A 19,083-nucleotide genomic window follows, 5' to 3' on the forward strand; every position below is an offset into this window, starting at 1 on the left:
GATTTCAATACAAGCAATGTGTGAAGTATGCAATGCATGTGTACATTTTAGAATTGTTATATTGTTCTTTGAATCCTTATTACCATACAAAAGGCTTTCACATATAATTTGAGTTGGCTCTCATGACTTTGATGTTAAATCTCCCTACAATTATAGCAGTTAAAGAAGGATGGGGATTCTTAACTATGAATTCCATGGCAAAAGCGTACAATCTGTAAAACTATACAATGTATGTATAAGCTTTACAATGATTGTATTCTTCTTTAAACATTGTTACCATACAAGACAAAACAAGGAGTGGAATTGAGCATATAGACCACCAAGTCTATTTAGAAAAGGATACATCGAAGATAAATTTTGTCAATCACCTTTCAACATTGAAACTTTTTGTGTATTATACCAAATTGTAGGTCACAACCTAGTACATTTAGATAAATATAGCATAAGTTATAGCATATTTAGTGATAGTAATTATTACAACACAACCTAGTACAAAAGTTTTAAAGTATAATTCATCAACACCTAACTCTATGCTAATTTGGATAAATAGACATGATTCCAATAGAGGTAATGTGTCAACTATGAAATGTATGTGCAAGTTTTAGAATTGTTATATTGTTCGTATATTTGTGTTCGACTTGTGTTTGGGTCCACATTACGTAATTTTGTCTCCTAGCAATATATGCAAGCATGCTTTCTTTGCCTTGAGTAAGATATTCTAGGACATAGTTTGATCACTATGTACTAAAGCTCTACCATTGAAATTTGATTCTTTAGTGTTCATGCTATAAGTGTGTTTCAAGACGAGAAGTTTCACTTGCTTCCACTATGTTATTCATGAAAATACAATCACTACCAAAATGAGCTCCAACATGAATATACATGAAGTTGAAAATAAATCCTCATGTTAGGAGCACGCATGAATTACAAATGGAACAAGGCCATGCATGAAGTTGAAAACAAATCCTCATGTTAGGAGCATGCACAGAATATTATGATTAAGAACATGTGCTTGCAATAAAGGGAAAACTGCAGAAGTAATCACTACAGACCAGACATTCACAAGTGTCAACATATGTGGCATCATCATGAAGTGGCCTACTACAGGCAACAACTCGGAAGAAACACATGGAGTTCCACCAATTTTTGCCTTGTTGGGACTTGCTCCCTTATTATGCTAAAGTTCCTGTTGAAATAAGAATTAGCTCAGCCACCAAACAGACGCCAGTTGAGAATCTTAAAAGTAGCAAGCACAAGTCGAAAGATTTCTGCTGCAGGCATCACTCCAGCAAGCTCAGCAGGAACAGTTGTTCCAGAGCCCATGACTTCTGCACTCTCACTCTGTTCACTGATTGCAGAAGTACAAAGATGAGTAGACAGTTGCAGGAACAAAGCTCCTCATACAGAAATATCAACAGAGGTGATCGAATTCCAACTGAATGCAAAATTACAACCAGAATTAGCACAACTTATTACATGATTAAAACACAGACCTTTTTTGGGATGCAACCATAGTATGATTAGAACTTACAACATGACCACACTTAACAACTTAGTACATGGTCAGAACGCAACCACTGTTGTCATCAATCATTAATGCACATCACAGATAGACCTGAGCATGTGAAAGGTAGGGTAGGTCCAGCTATGTAATCCAATCCCAATTCTGAAGGACCAGACAGTTAAAAAAAGGGTGAAGTGCTACACTCATCACCATGTGGTATCTCATGATAGGTCACCAGCAGCTAATTCTAAAGCTTGAAACATACTTTCTCATCATGTCTGTCCATGACCAAAATCTAATGCAACAAGAATACAAAAGGGAAAGCGACAACAGGATCAAAGCAGACAAAAGGGAACCAATGCAGGTCCACCGCTATCTTGAATATTGTCAATCAGCTGAATTATAATAAAAGGTGCATCCATCCACATGTTCCAGTAAAGTCACTTATGAAGATACTGGCACAATGTACATTCAGCATTACATGCACATCATGGAGCTTGTGTAATGCCATTTCAATAAGAACAAATAAAATTTCTCTGAGATCTAAATCTATAAGAAAATAAGTCCCATGAATGACTTGGACATGGTATCATGGCACATGATGATGTGACATATTGACCTTGGCAATCCTGTACTAATCCATATCAAACTAAGATATGTTATACACTACTCGTGTGGGTTTTTCCGTATTGATATGTATGTTGCCAAAGTGATATCTATGTCTGCCTTAGGATTTTTAAAACACAGATTTTTGTCCAATCTGTGGAGGTAATCCGTGGAGGTGGCACCATTGGTGGCAGAACCAATACTCGCTATGGCAATGATATTCGTGGCATGGAGGGAGGCCATATTGACCACCATGATACTTTTTTAAGCTTTTATGCTTTTCTTGAAGCCTATATAGGCTGCCTATCCAAAGTGAGAGAGATTATCCTGGTTTTGAAGTCGCATAAAAATCCGAGAACCTAACTATTCATTTCTATTAGAAGAGTACATGTTTTGACACCATACTGCTGGTGTGACCAGTGTGCTTGCTGGTGCTATTGACGTGAAGGAGTGGTCTGCTGCTATTGTAGGTTGGAGGCAAAAATAACTGGGAGATGGCAAAATAAGTGGTCTGCTGCTATTGTGGGTTTGTGAAGCTGAGAAGGCAGAGGAGTTTGCTGCCTCTATTTTGTGGTGGTTGAGGCCAGGTTGGCTGTCCATTGTGTGGCAAAGAAGGCAAGGAACCAAGTTAGTGGTTGAGGATGCTTACCTTGAAGGCCTGGCAATTTCAAGTGTGCCCACGGAGGTGTGGAATCGACTTGTGGAGTATTAAGTCCTTGCAAGTTGGAAGAGCGTTGGAGAAAGACCTCCCCTAAGGTGATTTGAGTTTTTCTACTCGCCTACGTGTTATGGAGTTGTAGGAGGATTGTGATGCTAATGCTCTCAGTTTCCGAGCCTTGGGTGGAAAGCTTGGCACTCCTTGATAAAGAATGAGTATGAAGGTCCCACCATGTCTGATATTGAGAGTTGTTTTGTGTCTACCATTCCTAAAGAGGTTATCCTTGCCAAGGAGTTATCCTCCTTGTGTGAGAGCTACTAAGTTCAACAAAGAGCAGCTGTAAAGTAGACACGCCTTCATATACCATGTACCAATGAGTTGTGGCCATGAAATTTGTGATGCTATATTATGTTTCTACGAGCTACAAGAAGTCTTGAGTTATTGTACACATGTTTTTGGTATATGGTGTCGACCTTATTCCATCTTTCTCTTGGCTTGAAGTGCCTTGGGCTTTGCAGTGAATTTGAAATCTTACTAGTTTTTGGATCTAAGGTAGTGTTCTAATTTTCTCTCTTTTAAGCTTCATATCTTTGAGATGCCCTTTGCCAAGGATCTTTCTACAAGATTCAGGCAAAAAAAATTTGCCATAGAGTTCAAGTTGTTTCTTTGGAAATGGTGCAATTTGTTGAAGACTTTAAAGTGGTATGCATAGTGAGTGATCTAAAAGAAAAAAACTGATTGAAGATCTTTTGTAATAAGATACCAAGAGTGGCTAGAGAATGGTTGATTGAGTATACGATCCAAGAAGCTACTAAAAAACCACCAATGGCCATGCATATGAAGATGCAAAGCTAGTCTTGATTCAAAAGTCTACAAAGATAAAGCATGTGCAGAAGGAGAACTAGAGTGTGGTGCAATTCACTCAATGGTTTGAAGCTCTATGGAGCCAATGGAAAAGGATTTCAGTGAAAAAGAGCCCCTAGCTATGTTTAAAAAAGATTGCAGTATAACCAATCTAAGGGCCCCAATCTGTCTCAAGTTGGGAGTTAAGAAACTTGAGACTTGTCAAGAAGTAGTGATAATCCAATACTGTCCGTTTAGTTCCTTGCAACCTCTGTTTGCTGTATGTCCATAAACTGCAATCATGCTTGTGAATGAGTCCTCCTGCAAAGTCTCAAAAAATCTGCAACTTAGAGACAGTATGTATAGCAAATCTTGATACTTATTTAATTGAACACAGAATGCCAGCCTTGGCTCCTAATGCAAATGAGGAAGAGATGAAAAAGCACACTGATTCTGAGCTGATAGTAAAATGCAATAAACATGCTCAGGATGCTCCCAAGCATCGATCAGACAGGTCATCATCATAAATGCCAGAGGTTATCTTCAAGCTGCCAGTCAATCAGACGTGTTACAGTATTTAGATTGGGAACATTTGCTGGAATTCGCAAACACCTTGCTGCCTGAATATGTGGAACACAATCATGATAACCTTCCAGAATTTGATGTGGAGGATGTTCTTGATACAGATGTGAGCATGAAGAAGCTGTTAAAATCTTTTACTTATTTTCATGAAAAAGGTGTTATCTTGTACTTCACTGCTTGAATCTCCTTGTTATGGATTAGGCAGCGGCTACTATGCAAGAGGAATGTGCGGAATAAATTTTTGTCTCTTCGAGAGGCTTTTATGAAGTTGTGTTACAATCAGCTGACCAACCAACATACAAGACCCTTCAGCAAGCTCTTGTTGTTCTTTGACAGACACTTGGTTCATGTTGTACCTTGGAGACCCATGCTTGACTTTTAGCAGCTGCTTAAGCAAGAGTGTACTATTTGGGTGGAGGTTGAAGGCTGGCCAGTTGTCTATTGGCCACCCTTGACAGATGCCATGACTGCAATTGGGAAGGTTTTAGCCCCCCCAATGTAGATGCAACTACAAGGAATTGAGTATGCATGCTTTGGGACCCAAAAATGAAACATCCTAATTAGCAATGTAATAACTGCATGGACATGTATCCTTGGTTCAGGCTGAAATGGGGCAGATTTGTTGTTCATTGCCTCTCTTGTGAGGAATCGGGTCACTTCATGGTGGAATGGGGAAATATAATGTGTGTGTGTGTGGGCTACAGCCAGCTCGATTGCATGTACGTTGTACATGAGTCATGATGACTCTCTTCTACTGAAGATTTTGGAGGTAATAGTTCATCAGCAATATGTGCCTTTTTGTTGAGGACTGAATTGACTTGTTTTCAAGGTGGTTCCATACGTAATGTACGGCACGTATAGATACGTACTATATGTCGTTCTGTATGGATAAATTTTTTATGTACATAAAAATATGTACCTTTGTAAAAAAATAATAAACAAGAGGATATTTTAGGGTGTTTCCCACTGTACATTAAGCATAAAGATATATACATTCCCTACTTAGTACTTATGACCATGTCACATCACAATTGAAACCTTTAAGCATTAAACACAGTGTGACAAGAAACGGCCGGAACGGTCCCCCGGCACGTGGAATCGCCGTCCCCGGCATGTATCTGTCGCGGACCGCGTTTCCAAATGATGGAACGTTCCCTGTCCCGTTTCAGACAGGGAACGCCACGTGGCAAAAATTACCTACGGACTGCTCGCTAACTGTTTCCGCATGCGCCCAGTTCTCCTGCGTCCTGCTCCCGCCTGCATCCTGCTCGCACCTGCTTCTGCCTGAGGCTTGAGCCCAGTCCTAGCCTACGTCTTGCTCCTGCCTGGGCCCTGCATCCTGCTCCCGAGACCCGCCTGCATCCTGCCCCCAGGCCCCAGGGCCCAGCCACCTTCTTTCTCTTCCCTCTTCTTCTTTCTTCTCTTCCTTCTCTTCCCTCTCTTCCTTCTTCTTCTTTCTCTTCTTTCTCCTCCCACCTCCAACCTCTTCCTTCTCTTCCTTCTTCTTCTTTCTCTTCTTTCTCTTTCTTCTCTTCCTTCTCTTCTTCCTTCTCTTCTTCCTTCTACCTTCTCTTCACTTCTCCCTTCTCTTCTTCCTTCTTCCATGAGCCTTCTTCTTCTTCTTCTCCCTTCTCTCCCTTTTCCTTCTCTCTCGACTCTTGAGTGAGTCTTCACTCTTGAGCCTTCTCCCTTCTCTCGAGCCTTCAATAATCAATTTTCAGCCTTCAAACTTTCCTTCTCTCGACTCTTGAACCTAAGACCTTCAATTTTCAGCCTGAAATCATAAATAGCTTCATCTTCCCGCCCCGCTCGTCGGGTTGGTGGTTGAGGAAGAAGGTCTGATGATTGGTCATGGTGGGAAGAAGTAAATGCTGACCGCCCTTTGAGTGGTGGAGGATCTCAACCATGGACTTGCAAGCTTTGCCCATACAAGCGAACTAGTGGAGCAAACAAGGTAATTCATTGAGCCGAGCATTTGTATTTCAAATTTTTATTGATTTTAATTTTTCAAAGTTACTTAAATATTAGAATATGGACTACCAATTGCCACTTGTTCCATTTTAATATTTATGCATAATCAGGTCCGAGCTCATCTCCTACATGAGCCAAATTCAAAGGTGCAGTTTTGTCCAAATGTGACCTTGGAGAAGCAAAGGGAGCTTCGTGACTATGTAGCAGGTCAACAAGCTTATCTTGCATCTAGACCACGACGTGTTGCAGTTGACCCTGCAACTTTTGTGACACCATCCCCATCAGATGTATCTAGAGCAGGGTCAGTATCAGGAAGTGCTACCTCCACACCTACTGCAGGCATTGCATCGGCCATGGCATCAACAACACCACATGTTGCACGTAGACAAAGCACACTTGATGCTAGTTGGGATCCCAAGAAGAAGGAAGAGGTGGATACATCAGTGGCATGTTTTTTTTTATCATGACCACATTCAATTTCGTACAGCCAGGTCAGAGTATTTTAAATTGATGTGCAAGAAGATTGGTGAGTATGACCCTTCGTATGTACCTCCATCATCAGAGACCTTATGCACCACTTTGCTCGACAAGGAAAAGCAACTTGTTGAGCAAGCAATAGTGACTAGAAAGAGCATATGGGCTAGAAATGGAGTTTCCTTGATTGCTGATGGTTGGAGTGATACACGCAAGCGATCCATTCATGGAATGGTTGCTTATTCTCGTAGGGAAATGTGTTTTATATCTTCACATTATGCATCGGGGACAGGAAAGTCAGCAGATGTACTTGCAGCAGCAGAGTGGGTTACAGGTGTTGAGCTTATTGGCCTAGAGCATGTTGTGGGATTTGTTGCAGATGGAGAGCCTGCAAATAGGACAGCAGGTGCTATTATTCAGGGATATTATCCGCATATCACAGTTTCATATTGTATGGCTCATTGCTTGAACAACCTACTAAAGGATATTGGTAACCTGTCATGGATTGCACATGTCATAGAGCAAGGAGCTCAAATGGTTAGCTTTGTTTTGAATCACCAATTTCTTCGCCATCACTTCTCTTTGCGGTCGAAGAAGACACTTTTAAAATACTCTGATACCAGATTTGCCTTTAACTTCTTGATGCTAGGCAGGTTAAGAGAATGCAGTGGTGCCTTGAGGCAGTTATTTCTTAGTGATGAGTTTACCACAGGTATCTTATGCTTGGAGAAAGCAAATAACTCCACTTTTTGGGATGATGTAAAGCGAATAGATGCTATGGTATCACCCATTGTACATTTATTGAGGGTTATGGATGCTATGCAACCTTGCATTGGCAAGGTATATGAGGCTATGGATAGGCTGAATGAAAAGTTGCAAGAGTTGGCACCAAATGATGAGGCGTATGAGGAAATACACCATTTAGTTGTAACGAGGTGGAACTCCTATAGCTCACCCATGCATGCAGCTGCATTTGTTGTGGATCCTGAGTTCCAGGGCAAGGGTCAGGAGAATGACAGTGAGGTTATGGATGCATGGAGACTTATATTGTCTCGTCTAGTGCCTGATCATGGCACTAGACGAAAGATCAGAGATCTTCTTTCATGTTATAGGACCTTTCGGGATTCTTTTGGTTGTGGGGATGCACAGGAGGATCGCTGTAAGATTGGGGCAGCTTTGTGGTGGAAGGACTATGGTTCAGATGGTCCTGAGTTGCAGCAACTAGCCATCCGTATTTTGAGTCAGTCAGTTAGCTCCTCTTGTTTGGAGCAATTGTGGCGTACCTACGCTCACATTGCTTCAAAGAAGAGGAACCGTCTTGGTGTGGAGAGGGAAAACGATCTAGTATTCGTTAGTGCTAATTTGAGGATGTTATGTAACAGTATGACAACAAAGCCTGATCCATTCACAAAGTGGGAGATGTAGCAAGAAAAGGAGACACATGCTGATGTTGAGGGAGATGCAACAATTCATGATACACATGATGATGAGGCTGGCACTTCAGGAGTGGCTAGAGCAGCCTCAGATCATGATCATGATCTTTGATTTAGCTTACTTATCACGAGTCTCATGATACATGACACATTTACATTATATATGATATTATGATCATTGATGACACTGTGACACTTGGGTTGTTGACAGTTATGCCATGCCGATATTATATTTGTACTTGAGTCTTGCAGTTGCCCTTTGGGCTATTTTGACATGCCGCATTTTGCTTTAGTCTAGAGATTAGACTTTATATTTGCAATCTTTTTTGGGGCAATGAGCATGTTCTTTCAAAGATTAAACTTTTAAGTTTTTTGGCAATGGTACCATAGGCATGTTCTTTTAGCTTAGACTTTGAAGTTTAGTTCATTGTTCATTGTTTTATCATTTATGATTTTTGGCATATGTATTATGGATTTTATTATTTATAATTGAATAGCTTACCTCTTGAGCCTTGTAAGTTGCAATTCAATTTCTAATGAGTAGTTTTAGAATAATGCATGATATCTTAAAGTTAAAACTTAAAATGATTTGTCCTTGTGGATTATATACCTTGGTTTTACGTTTTAACACTCCAGAGTCCACATGGATTATGAGTGAAATATTAATTTTTTTTCATGAATTTTGATTTTTTAAATGCCGTTCCCATTCCCACGTCCCCGTTCCCTAGGTTTGGCGTTCCCGTCTCCGTCTCCGTCCCCATCCCCATCCCCGTTCCCCGTTTCATGTTTCTATGATTAAACATTTAACACGTGCATAATACTGAATAGTGAAAACTGAAATTTGAGACTATCAAACTAACATTGAGGAAGTCTACATGATAAAGAGCCAAAACATAACATAGTACACTGCATCAAACAACGTACAATTGCTAACAAGGAAGTTATGAACAATCCACCAAGGTGACAAATGTCAAGTCAAGATGGCTCCTAATAGAGCATACATATGTCATAACCAAAAACACCCAACTGAAATATATGAAAATTTAAAATTTTTAGATCTGACTGTAGTCACTAGTGCCCACAGTCCTCTGCCTAGGCTCTAGCAAAACTCATGATCAGAAGAGGACGATGATGAGGCTGAAGAGAGCATGTCTCCATCCGCCATGACATTGCCATCGTCATCAAACTCTAGCTCTACCATCACAAGGCCTGTAGCCTAGACTGCATCACCTAGATCCTTCTCCTCCTCAATGTGAATGAGACGAACTGCCTCATTCGCACGTCGCCGAGGAGTCCGAATGGGTAGCTTCCCTCTGCGAATGCCTTTCCGTCGAGCACTCTCTGGATTTGCAGCTTGCTCACGTAGTGGAATGCTATAAGCACGTGCGCGTGACCTCGTCACATGCCTATCCACCTCCTCCATCTCTCTATGAAGCATATGCAAAATCTCCTCCTGCTCGTCCCTAATATGCTAGTCCTCATCTGTGATCGGATGATTCGGATCAGCCACCAGCTTTATACGTGAGGGATCAGCCTATTCAAGATGGCAACATAGCATACATTTGTTAACATTGAACAATAATGTAAATTTTAAATACTAATATAGAGATATAATATTTCAAACATGTAAATAGCCACTAGTTCGAACCTCCTTGGGTGTCCCCAAGGCATGGTAGGCGCGCACAAGCCTCATATTGGCCCTGCAATACACTAACTTCTCCAATTGAGAAGTGCGAAGGCAATTCCGGATCTTTGTATGAATCAAAGAATAAGTACTCCAATTGCGCTCACAAGCACCCGCTGAGCAATCCTGCATTTGCAGGTGTCATTGGCTTTATAATTGCCATTGCTACACTTGAGAGAGAGAGAGAGCACAGAGAGTGAGTTACCAGTGACAGGATACGTAGAGCCAAATAAGTCAGACGTGGAAGACCTTGCTGACCATAACTTTGCCACCATGTGAGAGGAAGACTAATAGCCTCCGAACACAATGCCACTGCCCATGAAAATGATGGTCCCAAGTTATTCATGAAGCTGCACATCTCTGCATCTATTTGAAGCTGCTCCTCGTCAAAGATACGTGCAATGAACTTGTCTTTCAGTTGCATGAGATGCTGCTCATGGAACAAGCCTGGGGTCTTGTAGAAAGGATAGAGTAAAGCAGCCATCCCATGAATGGGACTCCTCATAAACTTCCACCGACTCTCTACAAGAGTCAAGATATCATCTTGACTGCAAAAATCAGCAACATCAAAGTTTAGACACATTGCAAGGCCAATGCATGTGCTGTACTATATAGCCTATGCATTAAAATTTAATAATAAGTAAATAGCATATGCAAGCAGCCATAAAGAAATACAAGAAAAAAATCTAGTACTTACCGCTGCTGGGACAAAGCTTCGCATGCTGTGATATGGCTCTTCATTTGCATGAAGAGGTGATAAACCAGACCCAATGTGGAGCCCTCTATGTTCATGACTCATAGCATCACATACATGGGCTCCAAAGCCACTGTCAAATCCTGCACCTCTGTCCAACAAGACTCATCTAGGATACGCCTTTGAATGGCTTTGGTCGCCTCTTTTTCTGCATGAGACATGTCCCTCCACTTTGGGTCCACAACTGTCTGCAAAAGTGAATCCCTAAGCTTGAAGAGCCTTTGGAACACCAAAAACATGTATGCAAATCTGGTCTTGGAGAGTTGCACCATATCTAGATTACTGTGGCTACGAAAGATGGCTAAAGCATGATGCTTCTTTCGAAAGAATGTGGTCATCCTAGTAGCATCTGAAACTGTGGGCTGCACCCAAGGTAGTTTGCCTGTGTCATCCATAAGCAAGTCTAGACAATGGGCTGCACATGGAGTCCACACAATGTGTGGGAACTCCGCCTTCACCATTTTTCCCATTGCCTTGCAATTGGATGCATTATCTGTAACAACTTGGACCACATTCTCTTTACCAATCTCCATGATGGCTGTATGAATATGCCCATAGATAAACTCACCTGTGATCTTCTCTCCTGCCTTCCCTGCATCTACAGCACGCAAGAAGTAAGTACCAAGACAAGAGGAGACAAGTATATTTATGATGTGCCGCCTGCGTATATCACTCCATCCATCAGAGATGATGGTGCATCCAAACTGCTGCCAACCAGCTTTCACTGGGATCAATGCCTTATCTATTAAGGCCTTTTGCTCGTCAAGTGCAGTGGTGCGCATTTTTTTGTAATCCAGCCCACACCGTGAATCTGTAGCACTAGCACCCACTTGGGCAATGGCCCTAACCATCCTCTTCCACTGCTCAGTCCTTAAGACATTGAAACTGATGTTGCACTCAACTCAATGAGAGTGCGAGCAATCTCCATCTCAGCCACCTTCTGACGCTCTCTCACCCAAGACTGAGAATGCACACGTGAAGGCAAGGTTGTTTGCCTAGGCACATGCACATCATTAGAACCTTCCTCCTCCTCCTCCTCCTCCTCCTCCTGCATGACACGGGCCCTCTTTCTACTAGCAGATGGCTGCTCTGAGGCAACGGGCTGAAACACAAAACTCTCCTCTACCTGTGTAGGAGGATCACCAAACTCCCCAATTAGAGCATCGTGCAAGGCGTCTTGTGTTTTCTAGGATCATTGGCCTTTTGCTGCTGCCCCCAGTGCTGGGAAGTTTTCAGCAATCAACTTCTCTCGGACAGCTTTTGGCACCTTGTTGCACGCGCTACAGTTGTTTGTGCAATTGATGCACGTCAAATGCTTCACCACACGCGTAATTGTATTGGTCAATGTGAAATTGCAGAATTTGCATGATCACCTGCGACTACCTAAACCAGCTTGCACGGGAGTGTTGACGATATGGAGTATATTGGTATACTCCTTCCAATAGGGATTGACTGGTTTCGGCATGATGGCTCCTGGAGCAAGATAAGAGAGAAAAACATCAATAAATATGTGTGCGCGTGTGCACAAGAATCAACGCGAGCGAGCGTGCACGTGGGCGTGCGAGAGAGAGAGAGAGAGAGAGAGAGAGAGAGAGAGAGAGAGAGAGAGAGAGAGAGAGAGAGAGAGAGAGAGAGAGAGAGAGAAGAGAGAGAGAGAGAGAGTCCATTACGAGAGAGAGAGAGAGAGAGAGAGAGAGAGGCTCCAGCATGCATGAATGTGAGCCCACAGAGAGAGAGAGAGTATATTAATGTCTCTAAAAGGCCAATGTGGCCTATGAGACCAAAGCAGTACATACAATGATGGTGTGTTTCTCATCTGGAACGAGAAAAAAGATGAAAAACATGCCTATAAGACTGAAAAGGAAATGAAATAGTGTCCTATAAAAGGGAAACATGTCAGTGATCTGAAAGTGAGAGTAGAGAAAGGAAAGCTCTCCATCAATGATATGTCTGTTCTCTAGGGAGGTGTATCTCTACATGGCTGAGGTGTCTCGGCATCTGTCTCCTGTGGCGCTCAATGATGGCTTTAATTTGTCTGTGGTGTGGATGTCTAGGCCTTCGTCCAAGTGGACGTGGGCGCCTAGACCGGCTAAGTGCCACTGCTCTATCCAAAGGGACACCTACAGAAGATGAGAGGTCCAATGATGATGTACTCCTGTAGGCTGTGTGGCAGTAGTAGTGGTATCTGCCATACTTTGTCGTGTATCAGAGAGAGAGAGACAGAGAGAGACGAGACATACCTAGTCTGTGCACGTTGGCGCCTCTTGTAGCTCACGTAACCTGCAAACACTGAAACAATGAACACGTTTGGGGCTTTTTTCTCAATTTGCCCAGGAAAATCCACAAATAACCAAGCGATGCAGAAATCGTTAGGCACATCACGTTTTGGGCCTCAAATTTTACATATGATCACGTTTTTTATGTTCCATACGTACACAAAACATACGATCAGTACGTACCGTACGGTAACGATCCGTACGTACGTACTGAACATACCTTGCTTGTTTTTTGGGCTGATTTTTGTTGTTCTTTGTGAGCTGAATCGTTTATTTTGTAATGGATTGATTGGTTTTTGTTGAGTTTGGAAGTGTTTTGGATTAGGTAGAGTAGGTTTGAGAAGCTCATGATGGTTTAGTTAAGATATGATGCGCTCTTAGGTTTTGTGAATTGTTTGTGTGGTTCTGTTAGGGTCTGTTTTGCCTCTGTTTCGATTTATTTTCTTTTTGTTTGTGAGGTTGAGATTGTGAATGAGTGTTTTGAAGAATGATTGAGAGTATGTTGAAAGGTTTTTGATGGTTTGAGCTGGTTTTGGTTTGAGCTATATGGTTTTTATGCCTTCTGTAAAATTTCTGTAGTGTACTATTGAGCTTCTGTATGTGGTCTGTAAGCCTTTGTTTGCTTCTGTATATGTTCCGATAGATGGATGTTAGCTTGGGGATGTATTGCAATCTTGAAAGAGGAAAAATAATAGCTCAAAATAGCTCGAAGAAGCAATAGCTGATGAAGACTTGAACTGAAGACTGAAGTGACAGTGATAATAATGAGGTCCCAAAGGTTACCGCAATGTCTCTAGTGTCCCTTCATATCAGGAATACCTCTTGAGAGGGGTATCCACGACCAAGAGAGAATTATTGAGAATTATTCTTGGTTATTCCATTGTACTATTGAGAGAGAGTGTATGAGAGAGATTGAGTAAAAGACTATGAAAATGATGAAATATGAATACTATGTGATGAATTTCATTCAAAGTTGATCATTCATTTGTTTTCTTTTGATTCTTGGATGGTTTCTACGAAGAATATATTGAAGATTTGTTGTGATAAATCTGTGGGAGATTCGCTACATGATGCTGCGTAAAGATTTGTGGTTCTTGATGTTCTTTTTCTTCTTGTGGTTGATTAAAGTATGAAGAACATGCTAGATGGTGTGATAAGAAAGATTTGCTTGCAGTAATTTTCCCGTTTTCTTGGTGTTCCTCTTGGGGCTAACTGATTAGGATTACTGAGATTCACCATTATCTTTCATTTCATTCCATAAGAACATGATCCCCCCATTCGAAACAAAAAAAACTCCTATTTTTTCATTTAAATACCGCATTTCAAACTTTAAATTATTAATAACGACCATATTAAATTATGGATTTTATATATTATCACTCGCAATCCTCAAAGATATGTCAAAAAATGCTCATATAAATGATCATACCATATGCACTTCATTTGGACCATAAACTACATAAACAATTAAACTTAAGTCGTCCTCTAATAACTGGTGGAAACATATGTCTCTAGAATGGAGTTCATACTGAAGAGATGGACCAACCATAACTTGGATGAAGGCATCTAGAAGGGAGTTTTTCTTAAAAATCTACAACCCAGAAGTTCGTAAGTTTGTGGAGCTCAGACGACCAATCAACCTGTAGGTTGCAATGGGAGGTACAAGATTGTATGATGAAGTGGAAGCAAGGTTGTCGATAACCTCAAGAAGATGAGTCTTGCCTCCTCCCATGCCAAGAACGATATACCTACCAAATGCAGTCCCAAGGACTGTTCCTTATTTCTACCCTCAGACGCAAATAGTGCCTTAGTACAGTGCACCGAATCGATAGTGGCTATATATAGTAGTGCCTCAAATGATGGTTCAACCACAACAACAGTGGCCTCAAACCGTTCCCTCAATAGCAACTCAGCAACAATAGTGGAACCCTACCAACTCGAATCAACAACCAATAATCTCAACAAGAGCTTAGAATCAGAATCAAGACAGAGGACCCTCTAGACTAACCCAATAAGTCTATGTAGTGATTACAGAGACTTCTCAACACTCTACTACGAGTACTCAAAGAACAGAAAATTTGAAGGACTATTTGTCCAATTTAGTTGCAAACATCAAGAAAGAGCTTATGGATGTGATTACAAAACAGCCACAGACATTGAAGGTCAATACCACCACCATATCCAGCACTGTAGGAGGTGGAAAAGATGTGATACGATCACATGGTGCAGAAAGTGACATCAGGCGGATCATGTAGGCACTGAATGTACCCGAGAGTCAACCATACCAAGAGCCTTCTGTCCATATTTTCTACGGAAGAATCCTACAAAAGACATCTGTTCTCTGAAGACGATGCATGGCAGAAGGAAGAAATATGAAGAAGCAAGATTCAATCAGCTGAAATCCGAGATGACAACCCAAAATATCGGACCAAAGCCTAGAGAGTTCGGTTTTAATTTTGGCCCAAGGAAGTTTCCCTCCCAAAGCTATAGAGGATGATAGTTTGGCAGTGGCCAACGATCAGAGACTTGTTTCCAGGCTGCGCCCTGTTTCTGGCGCCCCAGTTCGTGGCAGATTTCGACTATTTAATAGTCGACACTTTCAGCAGTCTATACACTTCTTCTCTGACGCAGATTACAGACCGGTGACGCGCAGTCTCTGTCTCTGTTCACGGATTTCAGACAGCAGACTGCAGCAGACTTCGAGGTGGACAACAGGTCGCATCGTCGAGGTGGAGACACGCAGTCCAGCGCACTGCGCCCGTGTATATCTTTGCATTCAGCATTCTTTATACAGCAGATCTTCATTGTCCACTGTCTGTTTCTCTCCCTTCTCTCTCTGCGTTCTCTCTCTCTCAGTCCTACGCTTCCGCACCGCTGCACTCTGACAGTGATCACATGATCATGAACCTAAGATCTATTATATGCTTGTGTTGAGACTACTTTGAGGACCTTTTGGATTCACAACAGGCATATTCTCCTCATGTAGTCTTTTGTACCTTGGTCAAAGAACAAGTTTACCATGACATGCAAGGCACCTTAGAGATTAATATTCATGAGGGTGAAGTATGGAAGTTTTGTTGCATTTGCCTAAAGATAAAAGCCCGAGCTAGAATGGTATTACAAATGAATTCTTTGAAACCTATACATCTCTGTTGGCAAAACCATTAGTGGCTATGTCTTAGTAGGTTTAGGTTTCTAGCAACATGCCTTTATCGTAGAAAGAAGAGGCAATTAAGTTAATCCCTATACTTCCCTTCCCTTCAAAGCTTGCAGATTGGAGATTGATTTCCTTAACGGGCACTATGTATAACATCTTTGTGAAGATGTTGGCAAATCGTCTTCATAGACACCTACCTAATCTGGCACATCCTCATCACTATGGTTTTATTAAGGGCAAAAACATTCTACACAATATCCTAAATATGCAAATGGCCATAGATTATGCGTAACAAACACAACAGGAGGTTGTTCTAATGGAGTTGGATTTTGAAAAGGCCTTTGATTTCTTGGATTTGTCTTTTCTTGCAAATCCCACGCAAGCCATGAGTTTTAGGCCTCATATATCTAGGCTGATCTAGACCATCAATATGGGCACTACTTCTTGTGTTATGCTAAATGGTGGAGCCACTGAGCCCTTTCCCCTCACATGCTGTAGTTGACAAGGCTGTCCTTTGAGACATGCTCACTTTGACAAGGCTGTCCTTTAAGACCACTCTTTTTGCGCTTGCTACTCACCCCATTCTTTCTATCTTATCACATCTTGTTGATATGGGACAACTACTTGGTTTCTCTCCCCCTTTCCACCAACATTTTATTGGTCATGCTGAAACCTGCCTTCCTTCTCGGATAGGGTGGTTTAACCTGATTAAGCACTTAATTACAGCAATTAGCAAATAAACATAACTAAAATGCTCACTTACCTTCATAAACTTGGACAGTGGACACCCTGTTGGCCCCAAAACTGGCACCCCTTTCGGTATTTCTTTAATTTCAATTGTTGATGGATAAATTACAAGCCAGATTTCACGATCTCCTTGGCTGATTCAAAAGCCCCTTGCTGTTCCAATAATCAGCAAAGCATTCCGGAAAATTGCTCTTGATTTTCACCCAGGACTTCCTCTAATGAAACCCCAACTGGTCAAATGCTGCCCCAAATTCACAATAGATGGGTTGGCATCTGAAATCCTCACAATTCCACGAATTTTCGATGCTGATTTCAGTGTACAATGCCTTTGACTGATGGCACTGGTCCCAAGGTGGCTGCTAAATCCTACTTACTGCTGTAATTTGGGGTTTACAACACTAAACTCTCTGCTGTCCACCAAATTCGGCTGTACTTTGCTACCAATGGCTGAGAATTACTGAGAATACTTGAGCATAGGCTGGAGGAGATGAGAGAATGTTGTAGAGAGAGAGAAAGTCAGCTGAAATGTATCTTTTGATTCGTAGCTCTGAATGACAAATCTGATGGCACCAACAACTTCAAAAGGGGGTAAAACACCATCTCAACTCTTAGCTAACAAGCCCTCCTATTCTACCGCCACCTCTCTTGAGGCGCAAGAGAAATCCTGCTGCCCCTGTCTTGTCGCGGCGCGATCAATCGTTGCCGCCTCTTAGAGTCAAATCTGATCACCTCCTCTCCCTCTACCAAGCTCCGAACAGCTACAATTCCACTTCCACCACCCTCCAACAGCCTTCTCCCTAGTTGCATGGGAAAGTTTTGCCAAGTGGCAGCCTTCCTAATGCATTTTCAGCCATTAAATTAATTTTTCAGAATTAATTAATTCTGAAAATCAATTTCAGCCCCTTTTAACCCTGTCCAAAATTAAACATGCCCATCTGCAATGAAATTGGCTAGGCCATTTGCAACTTGGAGTGGTTCCCAACCTCTGTTGACCCTTAGACTAGCATTAATTAATTAATTAATGCTAGTCCCTAGTGTCACCACTGACACTTAATGGCCAAACAATTGTCCTAGGGTCCAACCTCGCACTAACTGACCACCAAAACCCAGTTGACATAACTGAACACAACTTTTGCCTTTAACACCCACTGCATCCTCGGGGTCCTTGGCCCGTTCCCATGAAATAACTGCCATGTGCATCACATGTGCTAAACAACCTTGCACATTTGATTAATAACTTAATCAAATAACTTAATCAAATGTTACTAGCAAGATCAAAGCATCTCAAAATTTCACATCCCCGTGACATGCATTAGTTGATGATACATTCATGGTTTTGAAAGCAAATGCTTCTAACCTTTGCAAAGCATTAGATGTTTGGAAATTGTTCGGGTCTCCGTATTAACGTTCCCAAATCCTCCCTTATTGCTTGTAATGGCTCGAGTTTGCAAGATTTGGGGTGGCAAGGTGTGCTTGTTTAGCAGGGACACATTGTAAGGCATCTCAGTTATCCCTTGGGTATTGGTATGCAACCAAGACTCTTGCTGAAATCTTCCCTTATTGCTTGTATTAATGTTCCCAAATCCTCCCTTATTGCTTCAAATCCTCCCTTATTGCTTGTATTGGCTCGAGGTTGTAGGATTTGGTGTGGCAAGGTGTGGTTGTTTAGCAAGGACACATTGTAAGGGATCTTACTTATCCCTTGGGTATTGATATGCAACCAAGACTCTTGCTGAAATGGATATCACAAAAATTGAAAACCGAGTTTATTTATTGGAAATCTCAAGCTTGGCCATTTCATGTGCACCTTAAAGTGGCGCAAATCACTATGCTCCCCATGTTCACTTAATTTTTGCCACTATTGCCTTGGACTAATATTACCTTAAAGGATCTCACTTGACACTTTGCATCATGCTCTCGAAGAAAGATTCTATGCATGTGCCTATATATCTTGGATATCTTGGAGCCGTATTTGTACCTTGAAATCCATGGGAGGTGGGGCTGTTTTGGATGTTTAAACCCATATGGCAGCCCTTCGTTCGTTTCTTTTTCAAGTGATATGTGCTACTTAACAACCTTGGACTGTCATTGCCTATTTTTTCCTTGAGGATCGAGGCCTTTGGTATGGTAATACAAAGATTCAAGGTTTTTTTGTAGTAGCATGTGCTTGATGTTGAGGTTCGGTGTTCTACATCTGTATCAGTTCTCCTCAACCATTTGGTATGCTCATGGAAAATGGTGCTTTGCAACGTCCAACAGCGGTTGGCTGCCAATTCATTCCAAATTGAAATTCTAGCAGTGTCTTGTCTCCTTTCCTCGGAGGACAAATTAGAGGAGAGACCTAAGTTTAATTGCATGGCTCACCTCGGATTGGTCTTAGTGGGGTTGATGCCA

At 41.7% G+C, this 19,083-nt stretch overlaps 2 protein-coding genes and 1 pseudogene across 8 annotated transcripts in view; 1 reads left to right on the forward strand and 2 right to left on the reverse strand.

Moving 5' to 3' along the window:
- Window positions 1–794: 794 nt before the first annotated feature.
- Window positions 795–19,083, reverse strand: part of LOC148030179 (uncharacterized) — a 159,257-nt gene continuing 140,968 nt past the window's right edge. For 6 of the 7 annotated variants that reach the window (XM_087686455.1, XM_087686456.1, XM_087686453.1 and 3 more), the window contains one exon: window positions 795–1,348. In XM_087686455.1, the coding sequence (XP_087542581.1) occupies window positions 1,207–1,348 (142 nt within the window). In that variant the 3' untranslated portion in view covers window positions 795–1,206. Of the gene's footprint in view, window positions 1,436–19,083 lie in introns of all 7 variants that reach the window. The other variant, XM_087686454.1, reaches the window with a different exon arrangement.
- LOC148030180 (uncharacterized) lies at window positions 7,379–8,322 on the forward strand. The gene has a single exon (XM_087686449.1). It carries the CDS (start codon window positions 7,416–7,418, stop codon window positions 8,061–8,063), a length of 648 nt encoding a protein of 215 aa, XP_087542575.1. The 5' UTR covers window positions 7,379–7,415; the 3' UTR covers window positions 8,064–8,322.
- Window positions 8,824–11,986, reverse strand: LOC148030181 (uncharacterized; annotated as a pseudogene).

Source organism: Lygodium microphyllum, chromosome 10, assembly GCF_053477565.2.
Source record: "Lygodium microphyllum isolate KBCC chromosome 10, Lygodium_microphyllum_v1.1.10, whole genome shotgun sequence".
Classification (NCBI taxonomy): domain Eukaryota; kingdom Viridiplantae; phylum Streptophyta; class Polypodiopsida; order Schizaeales; family Lygodiaceae; genus Lygodium; species Lygodium microphyllum.